The sequence below is a fragment of the Littorina saxatilis genome, linkage group LG15 (assembly GCF_037325665.1).
Source record: "Littorina saxatilis isolate snail1 linkage group LG15, US_GU_Lsax_2.0, whole genome shotgun sequence".
Lineage (NCBI taxonomy): Eukaryota > Metazoa > Mollusca > Gastropoda > Littorinimorpha > Littorinidae > Littorina > Littorina saxatilis.
In genome coordinates this window covers 17,824,520-17,846,696 of record NC_090259.1, presented here as the reverse complement: position 1 = coordinate 17,846,696, position 22,177 = coordinate 17,824,520, and the positions used below count along the sequence as shown (strand labels likewise).

The 22,177-nt window shown below is 40.6% G+C and overlaps 1 protein-coding gene across 1 annotated transcript in view; it reads right to left on the bottom strand.

The window, feature by feature from the left end:
- The window catches only part of LOC138948713 (uncharacterized), a 44,421-nt gene that overhangs the window by 13,759 nt on the left and 8,485 nt on the right, over positions 1-22,177 (bottom strand). Inside the window, exons 2-3 of the mRNA XM_070320319.1 lie at positions 2,121-2,227; positions 374-533 (exon numbers count right to left, since the gene is read on the bottom strand). Coding sequence (XP_070176420.1) covers positions 374-533; positions 2,121-2,227 — 267 coding nt within the window. The remainder of the gene's footprint in view (positions 1-373; positions 534-2,120; positions 2,228-22,177) is intronic.

Sequence of the window (22,177 nt, the reverse complement as noted above, 5' to 3'; positions counted from 1 at the left end):
TCTGATTTTGAACATGCCGCCCAAACTCAACCGTCCCTACCGACCCTACCGTTCAAAGCAGTTCCGTTAACGATCATTTACGTTCCATTGCGGTTCCCTCCCGATCCCTCCCGTGCCCGCACCGTTCCTTGGTCGGTACGGGAACGGGACCTAGAACGGTTGTGTGAAATGGGGTTAGTAGGTATGGGTTAACTCAATGTCAAAACATGGGGAGATCTGAGATAGTGAGCTGCGCTGTTTTTACAAGAGAAAAACTTAAACTTTGCCTTTAACACCTTCACACAAAGACTATAAACGTTGAATTATTATTGAACCACTCAGTGATAGTGGTGAAATAACTGAAACCCTAACCCTAACCCAAAGTTTTGCATACCAGTGTTAAACAACAGAACCAGTGCGAGGGCGAAATCAGGGCTTTTCGGAGGCAGTGTACCCATACGATAACAGCTGTATACTCCAGACGTCAGCAAGGCAATCCCACAGACCCCCCAGAAAATGCGCTCATGGCGCTCCGTAGCACTCCATGTACGGAACTAAAAGAAAAGAGAAGAAAAAGGTAGGTTAATACTAAATCAGTGATTTCATTGTCTTCCTTCTTCTTCTTCTTGGCGTTCGCTGGCGCTACATATTCAGTCCAGCTCAGGAGATGAAGGTCGTCGTCTTCTCCAACTCCAGTCGACTGCCACGGAGTTTGGTCTGCAGTGGAACGGAGACGGCCACACTTTCATCATTATCCTCCAAGCCACAGTCCGTCGCGTAAAAACTGTTAGACCATCCATTTCATTTCCGACCAAACTTTTACATGGGATAGTTAAGCCTATCCCTCTACTTGAACACATACCAACATTCAAATTCCTGGCTGTTTCCTGGGCAGAGTGGGTTTGGTTTTTTATGAACTAATTTCACAGATGGCCACCATCATCCGTGAGAAAATCAATGAATCAAAATTCGCATGTCACCTCGCTCGGCTCTGCGCTAGGCTTTATATAAGTCCGGGGGGGGGGGGGGGGGGGGGTCTGGTAACAGTGTGAGGGTCACCTTAGTCACAGGCTTATAACTCAAAAAGTTTTCGCTCTTTTCTAAAACGGGTTTGACCACTGGATAGAGCATAAAAAACTCTTTTGAAAAATGTAAAAATATGACAATCATGAAAAGGTGACATGCGACTCAATTCCGTGGTGGAGGGTCACATAATTATATCCTAAAAAAACGCATGGCCAAACAGGAGATGGATATTCGACTTGTTTTACATGGTAAGGACTGTGCTTTGAGTGACTAAAAGATGTTCTTTTGATGGAAATCTGCAAATCCTCAAAATCACATACTAATATGTGACCCTCCAACACGAAATGAGTCGCATGTCACCTTTGCATGATTTTCATATTTTTACATTTTCCTAAAGAGTTTTTCATGCTCTATCCAGTGGTGAAAACCGTTTTAGAAAAGAGCGAAAACTGTTTGAGTTATAAGCCTGTGACTAAGGTGACCCTCACACTGTTACCAGACACTCCCCGGACTTATATTAAGCCTAGCGCAGAACCGCGCGAGGTGACATGCGACTCATTTCGTGGTGGAGGGTCACATATTACAAACCCAAAAACAAAGAGACTGCCAACGTTCCAAAGAAAAATCATTTAATAATAAAAAAATATATAAAAAATATTCAAGAAATATCTGTGAATGTATTGTTTTGTCAATAACAAACGTTCCAACAACCTACTTTTCTTGTTTTTTAATATCACAAACGTTAAAGCTAGAAAACCTGCCTTGATCCCAGTCCAGATTGTGTCGATCACATTACCTTATGGAAACATATAAAAGGAATATTAATCACGTAATTGTGTAAACTATATTCAGAACACAGATTAATCGAGTTGTTGTAAGTAAATGATTGTATACACTATTTAAAACAACAACAAAAATCAAATCGTCGGATTACTCACACATCAAAGGAATTATATAGCAAATATATAATTCTGTAAACTGTTAAAGCCCCACATTAACACTGATTGTTTTTTGGTAAAATTACTCCGCAAAGTCGACTTCGGGATCGATTAAAGACCGCCTTACTAACGGAAATCAATCGTTCAATTACTCACACTCTACGGTTACTCACATACCTTTCCAAACCAGGTGTTTCGAAATCTCCATGTTGACGAGTCCCGAAGACTGTCCCACTCAAACTGTTCTTTATGTGCACCAGAATCGGTGTCCATGACTGGCAAATCTGTACAATGGAACATTTTAGTCTAGGAGGTTGGGAACATAAGGAACAAATACAAAATAAACCCTGAAGTGGTAATATCTAAAAAAAAAAAAAGGACCTCAGAAAGCTTTAAAAGTTATACCAGAAGATTCTGCGTTACAAATAATGCTACCACGCAGGATGAATGCATTCACTTCACAAATTTAAGTGTTACATTGCAAGGCACAGTCAGCCTCCCGTAAATCATCACAGCCACTGTCAGGCTTTTACACACAGTACAAACACCCTTTCATTTAAACACTCACCGTTTAAGAACATCCTTGGTACCCTCCGTAAAGAGCGAGTAGTTTTCAAAGAATTTAATTTTGCGTGGTTTATCTTACCCCTGAGCCATTGTGAGCCCGTGTGATCCAGTTTCCTTTTTTCCACAATTTAGTCGTCAGTTTGTGATTTCAATGCGACTCGTTGTAAGCTTATCTGCAATAGCTCGTTATTAGGGAGATTCAAGAGACAGCACGTTTCGTTTTGCAGCTCGTTTCGTTTGGTGAATGAGTCACCCCGCGAAACGGAACGTGAAACGAGACGGCATAGGCCACAGACAAGATTTAGATGTATTCACGTTTCGTTTCGGAATGAAGGAAGGGCGATAAATCTTCAAGTGAAATTATCACGTCTGTCCTCGATCAGAATGGGGAAAAAAAAACCTAGGAGGTGGTCCAGAATCGGGCATACTTTGATTATTTTCAGTCCAAATAAATCACACAGACTTTGTTTATACAAAATCACATACGAAGCCAGAATAAAAATTCGATGCGATGACCTACTTCTGCTTCGCCATTTGCTTTCTTCACCATGAAGTTGGATAAATGTACCAGGATCAGCACCCTTCAAAATATTTCAGTTCACAACAGTTGTCTACCTCCAATGAACACATTCTCAGCGCTGAAAGACTGTGAAAGGGTTGATGAATCTAGCAATGCATAAAATGGCCAACAAATAAAACTGTTAGTGTGCAAAAATACTCACAAAAGTTGACGAAATATTGTTCGTTTTTTGGGGGTGGAAAACGTGACTGCGTTTTGACGTTCCACGTTCCGTTTCAGTTGACCTTCACCTTTCCAGCGAGAGACTCCCGAAATGATGACGTTTACCACGACTTCAAAACGAAACGTCCCGACGTTTCGTTTATTAAATCTCCCTACTGTGTACCTCTGAATCTAAAACGCAACGCAAATCACACGAAGTAGAGCGGTGGCGATTGACCGTTCAGAGAAACTGGCGCTATGCAGAACCGTCGTCTGAGCACTACGAGAAAGACGTTTTGCGTGACACGTTTCCGGGCTTTTCTTTTTTCAAACTATCAAAACTCCGAATTGTACTGATTCTTGTCATTCATGAAAAAAAGAGTTATTTTATGATTTAAGAATGTTTGTGTAACATTAAGCTGTCAATTTATTATTAAGATTTTAAAAGTTAGGTCCAGCACCAAAATGAGGCGCCTGATTGTCCGTTCGGATAGTCCACAAAAATAATGTCTTTAAAAATGTCTCACTCTCGACAGAAAACAGCCAAGATGTTCCCGTTCGCTGACATTCAAATGGAAGTATTCTTGTATTGTATGTAGAGGCCCGGGGAGCTCAGTGATGGTTTAGGGGAGGCTTACTGTGCCTTTAAATTTCGTTTAAAAAAGGCTACAGTGACACACACACACACACACACACACACACACACACACACACACACACACACAGCTTCGAAACTGTGTGCAGTTTTTTATTTGTTTCCAAAAATTCTATGAATAACAAACAACTTTTTATTTTCAGGGTTCGTACAGGTCATGGAAAACCTGGAAAGTCATGGAATTTGATTTTTACATTTAGTCAAGTTTTGACTAAATGTTTTAACGTAGAGGGGGGAATCGAGACGAGGGTCGTGGTGTATGTGCGTGCGTGTGTGTGTGCGTGTGTGTGTGTGTGTGTGTGTGTGTGTGTGTGTGTGTGTGAGTCTGTGTGTGTGTGTAGAGCGATTCAGACTAAACTACTGGACCGATCTTTATGAAATTTGACATGAGAGTTCCTGGGTATGAAATCCCCGAATGTTTTTTTCATTTTTTTGATAAATGTCTTTGATGACGTTATATCCGGCTTTTCGTGAAAGTTGAGGCGGCACTGTCACGCCCTCATTTTTCAACCAAATTGGTTGAAATTTTGGTCAAGTAATCTTCGACGAAGCCCGGACTTCGGTATTGCATTTCAGCTTGGTGGCTTAAAAATTAATTAATGACTTTGGTCATTAAAAATCTGAAAATTGTAAAAAAAAATAAAAATTTATAAAACGATCCAAATTTACGTTCATCTTATTCTCCATCATTTTCTGATTCCAAAAACATATAAATATGTTATATTTGGATTAAAAACAAGCTCTGAAAATTAAATATATAAAAATTATTATCAAAATTAAATTGTCCAAATCAATTTCATCTTATTCCTTGTCGGTTCCTGATTCCAAAAACATATAGATATGATATGTTTGGATTAAAAACACGCTCAGAAAGTTAAAACAAAGAGAGGTACAGAAAAGCGTGCTATCCTTCTCAGCGCAAGTACTACCCCGCTCTTCTTGTCAATTTCACTGCCTTTGCCGTGAGCGGTGGACTGACGATGCTACGAGTATAGTCTTGCTGCGTTCCATTGCGTTCAGTTTCATTCTGTGAGTTCGACAGCTACTTGACTAAATGTTGTATTTTCGCCTTACGCGACTTGTTAATTTTCCAGGCCTGGAAAGTCATGGAATTTCAATTCAAGTCATGGAATTTAACAAAAATATAAAAAAATAAAAAAAATTAGCCTTTAGCACGCCAGCGGCGATTTTCGTTGCCCAGCCATCCCCCCAGCCAGCAGCGATTTGCGTCGCCAGCACAAGGCTTGTTCGTATTACCAACTTCTCGTTCGTATTTGCATACGAGAATAACGGTATTTTTAACGGCACTTGAGCCAAAGCAAGGCTCACTTCCTTCCGTTATCTCGTCGTGTCGTCTGCGCTGCATTTGAGTCGGTTTCGTCGAAGTTTTCTGCTTTTGTTTTTGCATCGATAAAGTACTTTAGCGCTTCGACAAGCAAGATGGAGGATGATGAGTTTGAAACTTTCTTTCGAGTTGTTTCTTGACAACAAAAAGTATGCGGAATTCGAACGAATTACCGAGGAAGATCTTCGCAATGAAGTGTGTATTGCGGTGAAAAAAATGACAGTTCGTCAAGTCACAGTGACGGCTACGAAACGGAATTTACGAAAGTGGAGATGGATACAAACAGTGGCTGGTCCAGTTTAGTGAAATGACAGGACCAGCAAACATTACCGATAATCTGACTGCGTAACAAATGCTTGACTTGCTTGTCGAAGAGACACTGCGTAGAAACTGACTCAAATTCAGTGCAAAGCAAGCCAGTGTCAAAACTGGCAGTGACAAGACGTAAAACGTTTGCGTGTTAGGAAATGGCGACCTGTGGATCTAGTCATGGAAAATGTTATTGAGGCTCATGGAAAGTCATGGAAAAGTCATGGAATTTTGTTTCTAAAAACCAGTGGGGACCCTGTATTTTATTTCATCTACCATTCAAAGAATCAATTCTCAAAAATGCTAACATCAAAAAGTGCCAAATCGCATAATTACGTTTGTGTATATACTAGGGTTTAATAGATCTATGCAATTGAAGAAACAGAAATAATGTATATACAGGCTGGATCGAAGGGGGGGGGGGGGGGGGGGGTTCCTGGGTTCTGAAAGCTTCTTCCACCTTAACTATCAAATGTACCTTGAATCCCAAGGAAAGACCCAAAATATCCCTTTCAAATGCTCTATTTCAACAGACCAAACACATGTGTTTGTGTGTGTGTGTGTGTGTGTGTGTGTGTGTGTGTGTGTGCGTGCGTGCGTGCGTGCGTGTGTGTGTGTGTTTGTGTGTTTGTGTGTGTTTGTGTGTGTGTGTGTCTCTCTCTCTCTCTCTCTCTCTCTCTCTCTCTCTCTCTCTCTCTCTCTCTCTCTCTCTCTCTCTCTCTTTAAAAAAAAATCAAAAAAGCATATGTGACCCTCCACCACGAAATGAGTCGCATGTCACCTCGCGCGGTTCTGCGCTAGGCTTAATATAAGTGCGGGGAGTGTTTGGTAACAGTGTGAGGGTCACCTTAGTCACAGGCTTATAACTCAAACAGTTTTCGCTCTTTTCTAAAACGGTTTTCACCACTAGATAGAGCATAAAAAACTCTTTAGAAAAATGTACAAATATGAAAATCATGCAAAGGTGACATGCGACTCATTCCGTGGTGGAGGGTCACATATTCTTGCTTATCTATTAGGCTACCCTCGATAATAAAGATTTTGTCTTGTCTTCTCTCTCTCTCTCTCTCTCTCTCTCTCTCTCTCTCTCTCTCTCTCTCTCTCTCTCTCTCTCTCTCTCTCTCTCTCTCTCTCTCTCTCTCTCTCTCTCTCTCTCTCTCGCTCTCTGCGTGCGTGCGTGCGTGCGTGCGTGCGTGCGTGCGTGCGTGCGTGTTTTAACGCAGTCTTCGTGTCTTATATCGTGGTAACTAAACACTTAACAAGCCAGAATCGTGTCGCAGTACCGAACAAAAGGCTGATTGTCCCTGTTGAAATAGGGTGGAGCCCTCTTCCGGATCTTTGTTAAGCGTCCTTGCAGCGTGTGACCCAATTCTACGTGCACAAATTAAAGAGGTTACGGGCCAAACGATCGACTACTGAGTACGGAACCTGACTCTCTGGTGTAACATCCGGTTTAGCGATGCCGGTTCGTCTCCCGGGGTGCATTTCGTCTGGGGTAGACCAGGCGTTACGCCAGCAGTCTGACACGAGAAATTAAAATCGGGGCGAGTTTTGTATCTTTGATATATGAATAGCAGCTCTTCCGAAAGCTATAAGCCTAAAAACAGGTGCGCGCGCACTAAGTATTCATCGCTGCGCGCGGATTATTTTTGAGTCGAACGGCTTCCCATACTTGTCCGCTAGAACGCGCGGGAAATGAGTCACAGGCTACCTCAAGTATCATTTTCTCCACTGCTCATCCAGAGCTTAGTGTCATTAAAGACGGGAACGCAGAAGAAGAAGAAGTGTAATTAAAGGAATAGCCCTCAATCTCAACTTTTCTTTTTCTCATTGAATGAAAAAACATTTTATTTAAGTCTTTCACTCGTTATGATATAAAAGTGACAAGATGCGCAACGAAAGTATATTGTGTTTGTGTATTTTTCTTATTTTTCTGTATTAATTATGTTCTTTGTTAGTTTTGAGCGTGTAAACAAAATCTTCTGAGAAAAACCCAATAAACCAACACGGTACCTGCCAAGTTCCCTTTAAGCCCAAAAGGTATTGTCCTACACAATAGGATCCGGTTCAGTTCTTCTTCAATTTAACTTACCATTCCTGTTTTTATGTGTGCGTCCGTAAACATGTGCGCTCAAGCGCAAGAGTGTTGTGTGTGTGTATGTGTGTGTGTGAGTGTGTGTGTGTGTGTGTGTGTGTGTGTGTGTGTGCGTATGTGTGTGTGTGTGTGTGTTTGTGTGTGTGTGTGTGTGTGTGTGTACATATGTGTGTGTGTGTGTGTACATATGTGTGTGTGTGTGATGACTTTGACTTGTTGTTGATGTTGTTGTTGTTGTTGTTGTTGTTGTTGTTGTTGTTGTTGTTGTTGATGTCTTTAGCCGTATATGCAAGGAGTATATGAATGTATGAGTGTTTCCACACCAAGACAAATTCATATGGCTGTTATGCTATATGGGAATGTCGCTAAACCTGGAACAGTTAAGGAGAAACAGCCGTACAAGACAAAAAAAATATTATTGCAAAGCGTTTTTTATATTGTCACATGCTAGACTCTATCAGTAAACAAACAACATAAGATAAAATAAAAGTCACGCAACTCATCAAACTGACCATTATAAAAATTTCTGCATTTGTTCCAGGTTGGACGCATGGGTGTGTAAAGTGGAACACTGTGTTGTCAAACTCGGAACACATGCAAAAACACACTGACTCTCTTTCTAGCTCTGTCTGTGTCTCACACACACATATATACACCCACACACTCTCAATCACACGCACACAATTACACATTGCCACACACACAAGATAAATTCATACGTCATAACATTTTGATTTAGCCATCTTATTTAAATGTCTGTTTTTCCACATAACATTGGATTTTTACCAAAGAAATAGTAAATTTGATAACAATTAATGCCTCAAATGTGAAAAAGATAAATAAGGGCTAGGTCTAAACAAATCGGATAAAAAAACCTGTTTTTGTAAAACATGAAAAAAGAAGCTAAGAAACGATTTTTCACTCAATGTCCTTTTGTTTTCTACTTTCAGTGCAGTCCTCGTGTGATCAATGTGTGTATACTGCTGGCACTGTATAATGTTCAAAGGGGTGTTGGTGCCACACAAGAAGCAGTACCAAGATATTTCGCAGCATAATTTTTACCCCTCTTCTGATTACAAACAGATATTAAAAGGGTTACCTGCCCAATTAACTAAATGCTAAAATCAATACGCATAAAGCCGCAAAGCAAATAACACAAACAAATAACTATGTACAGATGTCGCAGACAAAGTCCCTTTGTCCTCTGCTGACAGCGCAATCCTCGTGTACCCATAAAGAGCACTGCTGGCACTGCACCATGTGCATTGTATTTCTTCTTTTGCAAATTTGTTTCTTCCTTCTAGATGTCTTTTCAGAGTCGTGACAGGAACACCAAATGTTCTTGATGCGCAACGCAAACCCATTTCCCCGTTTCTGACAGTCGACAACGCGCAGCCCATTTCTTCGGGTAGCCACCCTCCGGGTCCCAAAATACTGTAAAACAAATCAATCAACCATTCAATAAAACGTATAGAAGGAAAAAATACAATAAAACTGAAAAGAGAATTGAGTACGTGACTAAAACGGTTCTATGCTAAATGCCCCCCGGACAACTGCCCCCCCCCCCCCCCCCGGACAACAGTACTGCCCCCCCGGACAACAGTACTGCCCCCTGGACATTTGCCCGCCTAGGACAATTGCCCCCCGTGACAATGAATTGCCCCCCATTCTTGTCTGTTTGTTTAGAGAGTTATCAAGTGTTGTATTGTTGTCTAGAGGGTATTCATAGGTAATGGAAGTCTATAATTTGTTTTCTCAACGATATCTATATAATGCTTCCTGGTTTGAATACACACACACACCTAGGTGGTTTTACAGTCATTTGGGGTCGGCTGTGTATCAAAATGCCATCTTGCTCAAAACACAGGCATTTGGGGTCTCTTTTGTTTTACGTGTTAGAAAGTTTCTTAAAACTTCAATGAGCGTTAAATGCCATTTTAAAGTGTGAAAACTCATTTCAGGAGGTTATTACATAAAATGCAACCTCCAGCGAGATTCTTAGAAAAACAGGCATTTGGGGACGATGTTTGCTGTACAGCAGTGAAATGGGGACGTATGTGTACACAAAGTGCAGAGCTACAATTACGTTATCGGTGCTATGAATGTTTTAGGTGTTAGAAAGTTTGTTAAAACTTCAATGAGCGTTAAATGCCATTCTAAAGTGTCAAAACTCATTTCAGGAGGTTATTACATAAAATGCAACCTCCAGCGTGATTTTTTTAGAAACAAACAGGTATTTGGGGACGATGTTTGCTGTACAGCAGTGAAATGGGGACGTCCAAAAGTGCAGAGCTCCCGCAGAGCTATATGAATGGTTTCATCACATACATGGCGCGAGGCGACATATGTTGTGAAAAATTTTACAAATCACGTTTTTGCGCCCGATATTTTCTTGTCATCTCCAAAGTCAAGGGACAAACACGAAATTCCTTGACTTTTGGGGTAGCGCGACTCTGTTAATTTTAAGAATTAAAAAAAAAAAAATTCATTACTAGGATGTCCCATCGTTGGGAAATTCCGGTCGCTTCCTCCGAGTGGAAAGCTAGCAGTGACAGAGTCGCACTACCCCAAGTCAAGGGATCTATTAGTCCTGTTTCGCATTTATCCCAATTCGCCCCCATCCCATTTTGGCGACATTTCTCAGGCCAAGTGTCATTTTACCACCATATCATGTACCATTAGCTCCACATCCCATTTTGGCGCAATCCCGTTTCGCCGTTAGCCCATTTCGCCCCCATCCCATTTTTGCGACATTTTTCAGGCCAAGTGTCATTTTACCACCATGTCATGTACCATTAGCTCCACGTCCCATTTTGGCGCAATCCCGTTTGGCCGTTATCCCATTTTGCCCCCATCCCATTTTTGCGACATTTCATAGGCCATGTGTCATTTTACCACCGTGTCAAACCACTAGCGCCACATTCCATTTTGTCGCCATGCCGTTTTGCCGTCATCCCATTTTGCCGCCATCTCTATTTCGCGACATTTTGGATTGTGGCAAAAATGGAATTTGGCATAAACGGAATGTCTTCCTAGTTGAATAACGCAGTATAGTAGTATAGTGAGGCTTGGCAAGAAGAATAAATAAAAAATGTGATGGCGGCCAAATGGGATGGTGTCAAAATGGGATGACGCGCTATTGTTATGACACGGTAGTAAAATGACGCTTGGCTTGTGAAATGTCGCGACAATGGGATGGGGGATAAATGGAATACGGTGAAACGGCATGGCGGCCAAATGGGATATGGTGTCAAAATGGGATGTCGCGCTTTTGTTATGACATGTTAGTAAAATGCCCTGTCACGTAGTCTCAATCCAAATTGGAAATCCATAGCATCATCATTATAATCATCCTCATCTCATTAATCATTCAGAATTATAAATTTTATAAAATGACGCTTGGCTTGTGAAATGTCGCGAAAATGGGATGGGGCAAAAAATGGGACGGCGGCAAAAATGGGATTGCACCAAAATGGGATGTGGATCAGCCACTAGATTGCCAATTTTAAAGTCTTAGGTATGACCCGGTGTGACGTTTTTATCTTTCGCCGTGTTGATATTTCGATTTTCGGCCTCGTTGATCTAGTATAAACTCTACACTGAACCAAAAAAACACCCTTCGATAGTACTGATGAGCGACCTTGTGTACCTTACATTCATGGGGCCACATTTGTCCAACCAATTATTTTATTTAACTTAGAAATTTGATTCATCCTAAAATGTTTCCCTTCTTACTCAAGGGACGTAACCACTCGGTACATGTTTTCGAAGAATTCGATTTTGGGAGTGAAATCTATTTAATTTCACAACCAATTTTCTTCACATGCAAGAAACTGACATGCTTTTCGTCCATAAATAATTTCCCTTCTTAATTTTACCAGGAAACAGCATTTAAGTCTCGAGTAAATATCGAGGGGGAAATATGTACACAGGCGAAAGATGAAATCGTGACACCGGCCGAGGTTCGAACCCACGACCTCCCGATCACGGGGCGGACGCCTTACCACTAGGCTAACCGTGCCGGTTTACCCTTGAGTGACAGACGGACAGACACAAGAATGTACAGACAGACCGTAATTAACACAAACACACACACTCAGCAGAGCAAAGCGGTATGACACACACACTCAGCAGAGCAAGGCAGTATAGCACAAACACTGAGTCTGATTTATGAGAATGAGAATGAGGGAGAGAGAATTGTATTGAATTGAATTGAATTAAATTGAATTGAATTGATCTTTATCTTATTAACACTAACAGAATAAGAAATGCTAAAATGCTCTTTTTTTTATCCCGCAGACAGTCAAAATTCTAATCAAAAACAAGGAAAGAGATAGAAATAAAAGGAACAGTTATGACAGCTTTACAGACAGACAGACAGACAGAAAGAGAGACAAAAAAGAAACAAACAGACAGACAGACAAAGAGAGAGAGAGAGCCAGAGAAAGAGAGAGACAGAGAAACAGAGACATAGAGAGAAAGATAAACAGACACACAGACACCAACAGAAGAGCAGCTCAGCTGCTCTGCAGAATTTGTCTTACATTTTGGAAAGTTTTCTGACGATTTGGACGTGAAAACGAGACTGAACCCATGCAATAATTTTTTTCAAAACTGCTCCGAAACTATCCCAAAATCAAGTAATTAAATGACATGTTGTTACTGTACGATAACTAAGTCTTTCAATCAATCAATCAATATGAGGCTTATATCGCGCGTATTCCGTGGGTACAGTTCTAAGCGCAGGGATTTATTTATTTTTTATTTTATTTTTATTTTATGCAATTTATATCGCGCACATATTCAAGGCGCAGGGATTTATTTATGCCGTGTGAGATGGAATTTTTTTACACAATACATCACGCATTCACATCGGCCAGCAGATTGCAGCCATTTCGGCGCATATCCTACTTTTCACGGCCTATTATTCCAAGTCACACGGGTATTTTGGTGGACATTTTTATATATGCCTATACAAATTTGCCAGGAAAGACCCTTTTGTCAATCGTAGGATCTTTAACGTGCACACCCCAATGTAGTGTACACGAAGGGACCTCGGTTTTTCGTCTCATCCGAAAGACTAGCACTTGAACCCACCACCTAGGTTAGGAAAGGGGGGAGAAAATTGCTAACGCCCTGACCCAGGGTCGAACTCGCAACCTCTCGCTTCCGAGCGCAAGTGCGTTACCACTCGGCCACCCACCCTAACCCTAACTAAGTCTTTCCGATTTATTGTCATTCTAACTTGTTTTATCACACTCGGAAAATATCACACGCAAAATACTATCAATCAATCAATCAATCAATATGAGGCTTATATCGCGCGTATTCCGTGGGTACAGTTCTAAGCGCAGGGATTTATTTATCATTTTTTTTAATCTTTTTCATTTTTTATTTTATGCATGCAATTTATATCGCGCACATATTCAAGGCGCAGGGATTTAGTTATTCCGTGTGAGATGGATTTGTTTTTTTACACAATACATCACGCATTCACATCGGCCAGCAGATCGCAGCCATTTCGGCGCATATCCTACTTTTCACGGCCTATTATTCCAAGTCACACGGGTATTTTAGTGGACATTTTTATATATGCCTATACAATTTTGCCAGGAAAGACCCTTTTGTCAATCGTGGGATCTTTAACGTGCACACCCCAATGTAGTGTACACGATACTAGCGAAATTATTTTTTTTTGTTTTGTTCTATAAATGTGACATGCTTTAGGCTGTTATATACTACATTATAACCGAGATGATGTTTTTAGATCCACAGATTTAGGTCGAAAATATGATAGTTTTTCTGAGATGGTGCAGAAAACGTTAACCCTCATATAAATTAAATGTATTCCATGGTGGAATCCTGCTTGCACAATCTAATCTATTCAATCTAACCTAATCATAGGCACAATCAATAGAATCAAAATCACTCACTTTTATTTTCTTGCCTTTCTGCTATTCCTCCCGTCTGAGAAAGATCACCAAAGTCATCAAAATCAGGTATTTACCACTGTATGCAACAAGTCTCACAAACTCGAATTATCTCTCTTGCAAACTGACAGATTTAACACCCGCACCATATGATGTCTGACCGGACAATTGCTAATTTGTAAAAAAAAAGGGGGTCCTTTACGTCCTCACAGGAAATTTTCCTTTTAGGGACATGAGTTGATGATACGCTAAAAGAAGAAAAGGAGGAAAAGAAAAGGGAAAGACCAAGCAATCCCGACCGTGATAGGACCCCGGCCCCGCTCTCCATGAATAAGGGAGGGGGGTGGGGCAATGAGAAATATACTCGGGGATAATTTTTCCTTTATATGCGTTGACTTCCTAGGGGAAGGACCATTAAAAACATGGATTTTTAATTCAATTTTAGTTTCGTTAAGAAAAAGATAAAACTCAGGACCACCTGTTAGAAGGTTTAAAAGTGACAACATTGTGAGAAAAATATAAAGAACATGCGCAAAACGTAATACTGATCTTCTATAGGGTAGTAACATTTGGATACATCATTTCATTGACGCACGCATGAGTTGCTATGCGGCATTTGTTAATTTTAAATAGGATAAAAAAGATCTATCTGCGTTGTCCGTCGACCTCCCCGCCACTACAATAGTCGCAGGGGAGGCGACGTCACATTAGCAGTATTAACTGAGAGAGGAAACAGCTATCCTCTCGTTTATATAATCATGTTTTTATGTTTATTGTGTAATCCGAAAACAGGAGTTTAAAACCACCAGGAAGAAAAAAAAAAAAAAAAAACACGCACACGCCCGCGAGGTGGGGCAATGCCCTTCCCTCCCTGCGAGCTGTGTGTCCCCTTTGTTTAAGTTAATACCGTTGACAAATGACGATCATATATTTATGCTGGATTTATTTTATTTTGCCCCCCATTTAGGGAGTCCAGAATTACAAGGGACTTACAGTGATTTTTTAATTGTGAGAATTTCCTCAGACGACAGATCTCTGCTCCCCGCGAGAGCGCTGAGGGCCATGAGATAGGTGTCTGGTTTAGGGACGGACACTTTATTTTTTGTCACAAAACAGTAGGTATCCGTTAATAAGTTGATGAGAGCCTCGGGGCTCTGCTTCTGCCTAGCAGTCACCATAGAGGTGAGGCAGAGCTCCAGGTAGCCTCTCAGGTCTTTTTCTTCTGGTTTTTGGGTTGTTATGAACACAAAGTCTCTGTGACTATCGACTTTTTTGAGGACTTTTGCTAATTTGCGAAACGAACTAACTTTATGTATGCCACGACCTCTCAAAGGGGTGAGAACCGTGTCAGTGTATTAACCAATCATATGAACACCTTAATTGTCCGGCACGTGCGCTCTCAAAATCCACTGACCAATAGCCGACGAGAACGACATCACTGCAGGACGGTCAAGTCATGCAATCCAATTGGGCGGTGTTTATGATGCTCCCCGTGTCGACCACTGTTGCGTCTTCAAATGTTCAGTGTCAATTGTATTGGATGATTCTCAACGCCCAATACCAAACGCTTATAACTTTTATCAACGCAACTTTTAACTTGTACAGCCCCACTCCCGTCATCCTCCCGGCCCCACCCCCACACACCCAGCTTTTTCTTAGCGTACAACCACCTCATGTCCCAAATAGAATCTTATTCTGGGGACACAAATAGAAATTTACATACATTCAAGTCGTGGTCAAAACAACGTTTATGCTTGCGGCCATTGTCACCTAGGCGAGACCATGAAATCTTGGCGAAAAATGTTTAATATCTTTATTGTACAAAATAAAACAAACTAACAAAAACCGATTTTATCTCACAGAATATTATCAAGCTGTTCTCGCAACAACAACAACAACAACAACAACAACAACAACAACAACAACAACAACAACAACACCACTTCAGGGAGTTATTCCATGAAAAATGCATGGATGTATAATTTCTATTCGATTTTGTTTTCGCTGTGTACAAAAGGAAACAAACAAACTGACAATAACCGATTTTATCTTACAGAATATGATCATGCTGTTCTGGCAACAATAACAAAAACACTTAACAGAGTTATTCCATAAAATCGCATGGATGTATTATATATTTTCTATTCGGAAAAAACCACCCGAATGTTATGCTTAAAGTATTCCCATACACGTTTTAGGATTGGACATGAAACGGTTACCGAAGGTGCTTTTCCTCAGGCCCGTACAGACACTTCGGCATGCTTGAATTCTTTGACATTCAACAAGGCTTGAGTCGGTTTCGTGTAATCCCTTTGCCTAATCAGTCAAATTATACAAGTCATAAAAAATGTTCCCGGCAGATATCAAACCATACGTGCAGAAGTATCATCTGTTTCTCACGCGGGCTTAAAGCTTAATTATGATCAAAGCACTCTCTGAATGGTAACATGAAAGCACAGCTGTTTAATATTTTCCCACACACACACACGCACACGTGCGCACGAGAAAACATAAGACTTTCATAAGTAATGTGATTAATCAACATGAAATAAACTTTTTTGTTGGCTTCTAGCGTGAAAAAGCGCGTGGGTGGCACGAACATTTTCATAATAATAAACATCACCTTTATCACAGACTTATATCCCATTTCGTGACACCTACCACTACTCCACTACATCAAAGGATGTCTGTTGAGATAATCGAATGGTTCAAAACTTTCAAACCTGCGCGCATATTATAAGCCGACTAACACATAATAGTCAAGGACATCATAAAATGGTTCTCGGTGAAAACTTCACCGAGGGCCATTTTACGACGTCCTTGACTAGATAGTGTTTATGGCCAAACCAAGCACAACCCGAGTGTGTCAAGTATACTCATGTGCATTGCTTCTTGGACAATGTAAAGATCACCGAAAGTACTTCAATGCCGTTCTCGAGTTACGTTGACTTTTACAAAGGTTGCAGCTGACACGGCTTACGTAATCCGGTTTCCTGGTCATGTGTGTGAAAAATGTGTCCATTAAAAGCATAATCTTTAATTCATATATTATTTCAAAAAAGATGTTAAAACTAAGAACCACCTTTTGTTAAAAACTTTAAGAGTGAAACGTTATGTGAAAAATAGAGAAACTGTGGCCTATTATGTGTTTTCGCCGGTAGGTGTCAATTGGCAGGCCAGGCACTTAATCACGCTTGACTCCCCTCCGCTCAAGCGGCAATCGTTTAGCAAGCCCCGGTGTCTGCTTCAAGAAAGCCCTTCACACCCAGATTAAGTGAGGGAACATCGAATAGTGACATTTTTCGATGTGATTTTTCGATGTGATTTTTCGATTTCATAAACAACAATTTTGAAAAATAATATAAAAGAGATAAATATTTTGCAAATACCGTATCTGGGTGGTCTAAATCAGGCTACCATAACTGTCTCGTTGTATGCCTTTTTTTTCTTCCAAGTATATACAACTATTGCAACAACAATAAAGAGTTAACAGGCAAGTGATATTTAATTTAGAAATGGAATACGCTTTAATTTAAAACAAAAGCACAACGAACAAGATGTTTTAATCTATTTCGCTCCAAGTCAAAATTTAAGCAAAACATCTAAATAGTTTTAAATGCGCATTTAGTCCGCTGTCGCACGGAGGAATGTAGGATTACCAAAACCGGCAAAATCAAAACTGGGCAAAACTTGATTTAAAAGAACCCCCCCCCCCCCCCCCTGTAGAATTTGCACTGCTAGATGCGTTGGCGGCATCCCATCCTGCCTCTCCCAACTTGCCGTATACCAGTCTGCCTTACCCAATTTGCCGCATCCCGGCCTGCTGCTTTGTGTGTGTTAGTGCGTGTGTATTTGTGTTTGTGAGGCAGGGAAAGAGAGAGAGAGAGAGAGAGAGAGAGAGAGAGAGAGAGAGAGAGAGTGACTGAGAGAGAGAAAGAGAGAGAGAGAAAATAGAGAGAGAGAGGGGGAGAGAGAGAGAAAGAGAGAGAGAGGGGGAGAGAGAGAGAAAGAGAGTGAAACGTTATGTGAAAAATAGAGAAACTGTGGCCTATTATGTGTTTTCGCCGGTAGGTGTCAATTGGCAGGCCAGGCACTTAATCACGCTTGACTCCCCTCCGCTCAAGCGGCAATCGTTTAGCAAGCCCCGGTGTCTGCTTCAAGAAAACCCTTCACACCCAGATTAGTGAGGGAACATCGAATAGTGACATTTTTCGATGTGATTTTCGATTTCATAAACAACAATTTTGAAAAATGATATAAAAGAGATAAATATTTTGCAAATACCGTATCTGGGTGGTCTAAATCAGGTTTCTTGTCAAACGTAAAATGCAGTATAGAAAAAACCCGTTGTGTTGGAATTTAAGACTAAATCAATTTGGGTCTACTTGTAGAAACAGTGTTAATAAATGTTCAACAAATGCTGAAAGAAACAATTGGCAGCACCCTTGAAACGCTTGGCATGTATATTAAATGTTGAATGTATATTGGTTAAGAACAAAAGTAAGGCAATTTCGTTACTTTTGATTTGGACCCCTACCTCAATAGTTCTTTGAATGTTCGCCTTCTTTTATATTTACGGTACCGAGAAGCCTTCAACAGATGTATACATGTATAACTAATACAATAAGTTTTTCGAAGCATCCTATTCTAAACTCTTACGTTGAATGTCTGACCTTTTTGTTTTTGTTTTTATTTGTTTCTGTTGGGTTTCAAACAACATTCTGTGAGATAACCTTTAAGGTCATCGCCGTAACAAGAACACTGTTCTTCCTTTTTATAGTCCATACAATATTTGCTGGCTTACACCCGCCAATTTAACGTGTATCAGTTCATGAAATATTTGCTGGCTTTTACCCATCTATGTTATCTTTCCCCGGTCAAGGTAATATCTTGAAATGATTGTTGAAACTTCAGAGAACCCTTTGCTTAAAGTTCCAAAGATTGTTTTTGTTTTGGAGCTTTCCATTCTTTTCGATCATGAACAAGGAAATAGCTGAATGAGTATGACGCATTCTCTAAAGCTGTCCTGGGGTACAGAACGGATGTGATCACACACTTATCGCTCGCTTGAGTAATTCTTTAATCACACAAGAAGCTTTTGTGGTGTTTTGTTTTCTTGAAATAGTGACACGTTACCTGGCACACTTAAGCAGGTTTCATGCCCCCCTCCCTACCCATTGGGAATACAGACCACTTGAACAAATCTGAGTGTGTGGAGTTACGCCCTGGAGTCATACTCGCCGGAGGAAAAAGGGTGAGTTCTTGGCTTTGTGGCGCCAATAACAAGTCATTGATGACGAATTGAGTCATCTGTCAGTAAAACGTAAAAACGGAGGAAGGTCTCTTATTCATATTTGCTTCTTTGGCTACCATAACTGTCTCGTTGTATGCCTTTTTTTTCTTCCAAGTATATACAACTATTGCAACAACAATAAAGAGCTAACAGGCAAGTGATATTTAATTTAGAAATGGAATACTCTTTAATTTAAAACAAAAGCACAACGAACAAGATGTTTTAATTTAATTCGCTCCAAGTCAAAATGTAAGCAAAACATCTAAATAGTTTTAAATGCGCATTTAGTCCGCTGTCGCACGGAGGAATGTAGGATTACCAAAACCGGCAAAATCAAAACTGGGCAAAACTTGATTTAAAAGAAGGCCCCCCCCCCCCCCCCCCCCACCCTGTAGAATTTGCACTGCTAGATGCGTTGGCGGCATCCCATCCTGCCTCTCCCAACTTGCCGTATCCCAGTCTGCCTTACCCAATTTGCCGCATCCCAGCCTGCTGCTTTGTGTGTGTATTTGTGTTTGTGAGGCAGGGAAGGAGAGAGAGAGAGAGAGAGAGAGAGAGAGAGAGAGAGAGAGAGAGAGAGAGAAAGAGAGATAGAGAGAAAAGAGAGAGAGAGAGAGAGAAAGACAGAGAGAGAGGGGGAGAGAGGGGGAGAGAGAGAGAGAGAAGGGGAGAGAGAGAGGGGGGGAGAGAGAGAGAAAGAGAGAGAGAGAGTGAAAGAGAGAGAGAAAGAGAGAGAGAGAGAGAGAGAAAGAGAGAGAGAGAGAGAGACACACACACATACACAGAGAAAGAGAGAGAGAGATGTCAACAAAATCAAGGAAAAGAAAAGCCTAACAAAGAATTTCAAGTGGCAGCCCAACTTTTCGACCTGTTGCCAGGCCTTCCTCAGCGGCGTTTAATTCTGCGAGACGCCAATTCATGCATCAAGTACTAAGCAACACAATACCATAGTTAATTCTGTTACGAAACACAAAGCAAATATTTCAAAGATAAAATCTACAAGACTTGACTCAAATTAATGTAAAAAATCAACAACAAGAAGAAACAGAGGCGAAAACAGTATTTGACTTTCAATGTTTTTGCAGAGAACTTGTTTACGGCAATAGTGGAAACTAACATGTTTTATGAACGTGTTTATGTTTTGCAATCTTGTTTTCTGATTTATCCATCTATATATTTATTTACCTATTTTCACTGTACTTATTTAGTTCCGATCAAATGATCCGCTGCAAGAGCAGTTTGTAAATAAAATCAGCGATACAAAATGCCTCCGTTTCACTTAGATGGCGTATGGAAATAATTAATAACCTTATTTTATGATGGGTGACCTCATTGCAAATTGCTGAAATTTAAAAAACGATATCAAAAATAGAGTTACTAGACGGAGCCCTTCGGGCCGTTTAGTCATGCTTGAGACATATATTCACATGTTTTGATAGAGTATGTCCTTATCTGCGACCAAAAGACAAATTGTTGCTTCAACAGTGCTTTGAGCGGATCATTAAGTATTGCACTTTCGCGTCTAATAACGTACGGTGTCTAAAATTAAATACGGCGAAGTGGTCTGAGCCTACAATGTTTAAATGTGTACACTACATTGGGTGTGCACGTTAAAGATCCCACGATTGACAAAAGGGTCTTTCCTGGCAAAATTGCTTAGGCACAGTTAATAATTGTCTACCTATACCCGTGTGACTTGGAATAATAGGCCGTGAAAGGTAAATATGCGCCGAAATGGCTGCAATCTACTGGCCGTATAAAATTTCATCTCACACGGCATCACTGCAGAGCGCCTAGAACTGTACCCACGGAATATGCGCGATATAAGACTCATTGATTGATTGAAATGTTTGATTGCATAACTTCTAAAAACTAGTTCCATGGTCTCATCCCTCCCCCCATCTACCCCCCCCCCCCCCTCATCCCCTATTTTGTTTTAAATCTTTTTTCTTTTCTTTTCTTGCTCCTCTTACAGTATCACGGTAAATGTTCCCAAATAGATCCTAGTTACCTCAGAGGACGTTAATCCCCAAAGTCAGCCAGTCAGTCAGTCATTAAAGGCAAAAGCGAGGTAACGCACAACTGGGTCCGACCAGTAAAGCCGTCGCTGCCTGTGTGACAACCACCATAAAAATCTACCACAGCGGGAAACTTTCAAGTTAAGTATTTTCAACCATCATGTGCCCACATTCAACTTTACAATCAAAGGATGTCTGTTGAGATAATCGAATGGATCAAAACTTTGAAACCTGCGCGCATATTCTAAGCCGACTAACACATAATTGTTAAGGACATCATAAAATGGTTCTCGGTGAAAACTTGACCGAGGGCCATTTTACGACGTCCTTGACTCGAGTGTGTGACGTATTCTCATATGCGCTGCTTCTTGGGCAAGGTAAAGAACACCAATACTTCAATGCCGTTCTCGAGCTACGTTGACTTTTACAAAGGGTACAGCTGACACGGCTTACGTAATCTGGTTTCCTGGTCATTTGTGTGAAAAATCTGTCCGACAAAGAAAACTGCCCAACGAATATAGATAACTCGGTCGAAAAAATACTACCAGCAAAATATCTACCCCCCCCCCCCTCCCACCTCCGCCGAAGAAAGAGCACGGGATTCAATACATGATGATAGTTATTAAACACAAAGCAGTTGTAGCTAGGTTCAAGGCAATCACAAGATAGGAAAGCTTTCGAGTCATCGACAATCATTCGGAGGTGTGTTTTGGAACAAATGTTGGAGAAAAGGGTAAATGTCGGCTTCTTTTACAGACACTATCTAGTCTTATGTTTCTTATTTGTTTGACCCTCTTAGGATTATGGAGTTTATGCACTGCCTTTTATAGTTAACTAAACTTTTGTATTTGAATTAGCCCATTGCAGTTGGTGTAGGCCTTAAGCTTATTTAAATCGCTTGTCAGTATTTAATTTAGTTCTCAATTTTTGTATGAACTCAAATGTTTAGTGTTCTTAGTATGTCTTGCTAAACTAAGTTCTATTTAATCAGAGTATGTTTGCGTGTGCTTATACTTAGTGATATTGTAAAGCGCATAGTGCTTTTCGTTATGCGCTATAGAAATCTCCTTAAAAAATAAATAAATATAATAAATAAATAATAAACATTCAAAACTGTGTAAAATGGTCGAACTGAAGTTTTCTGCACAACAAATATGACCATAATACAATTATTTCTTAAACTCAAAGTACTGGACAAATTTAACCCCTTCGTTGTGAAGTTACACACGCGCAATGTCCGAGACAAATTCATCAAAGACATGAACGCAATCATCCATGGAAAACGCGCTGATCATGCTGTA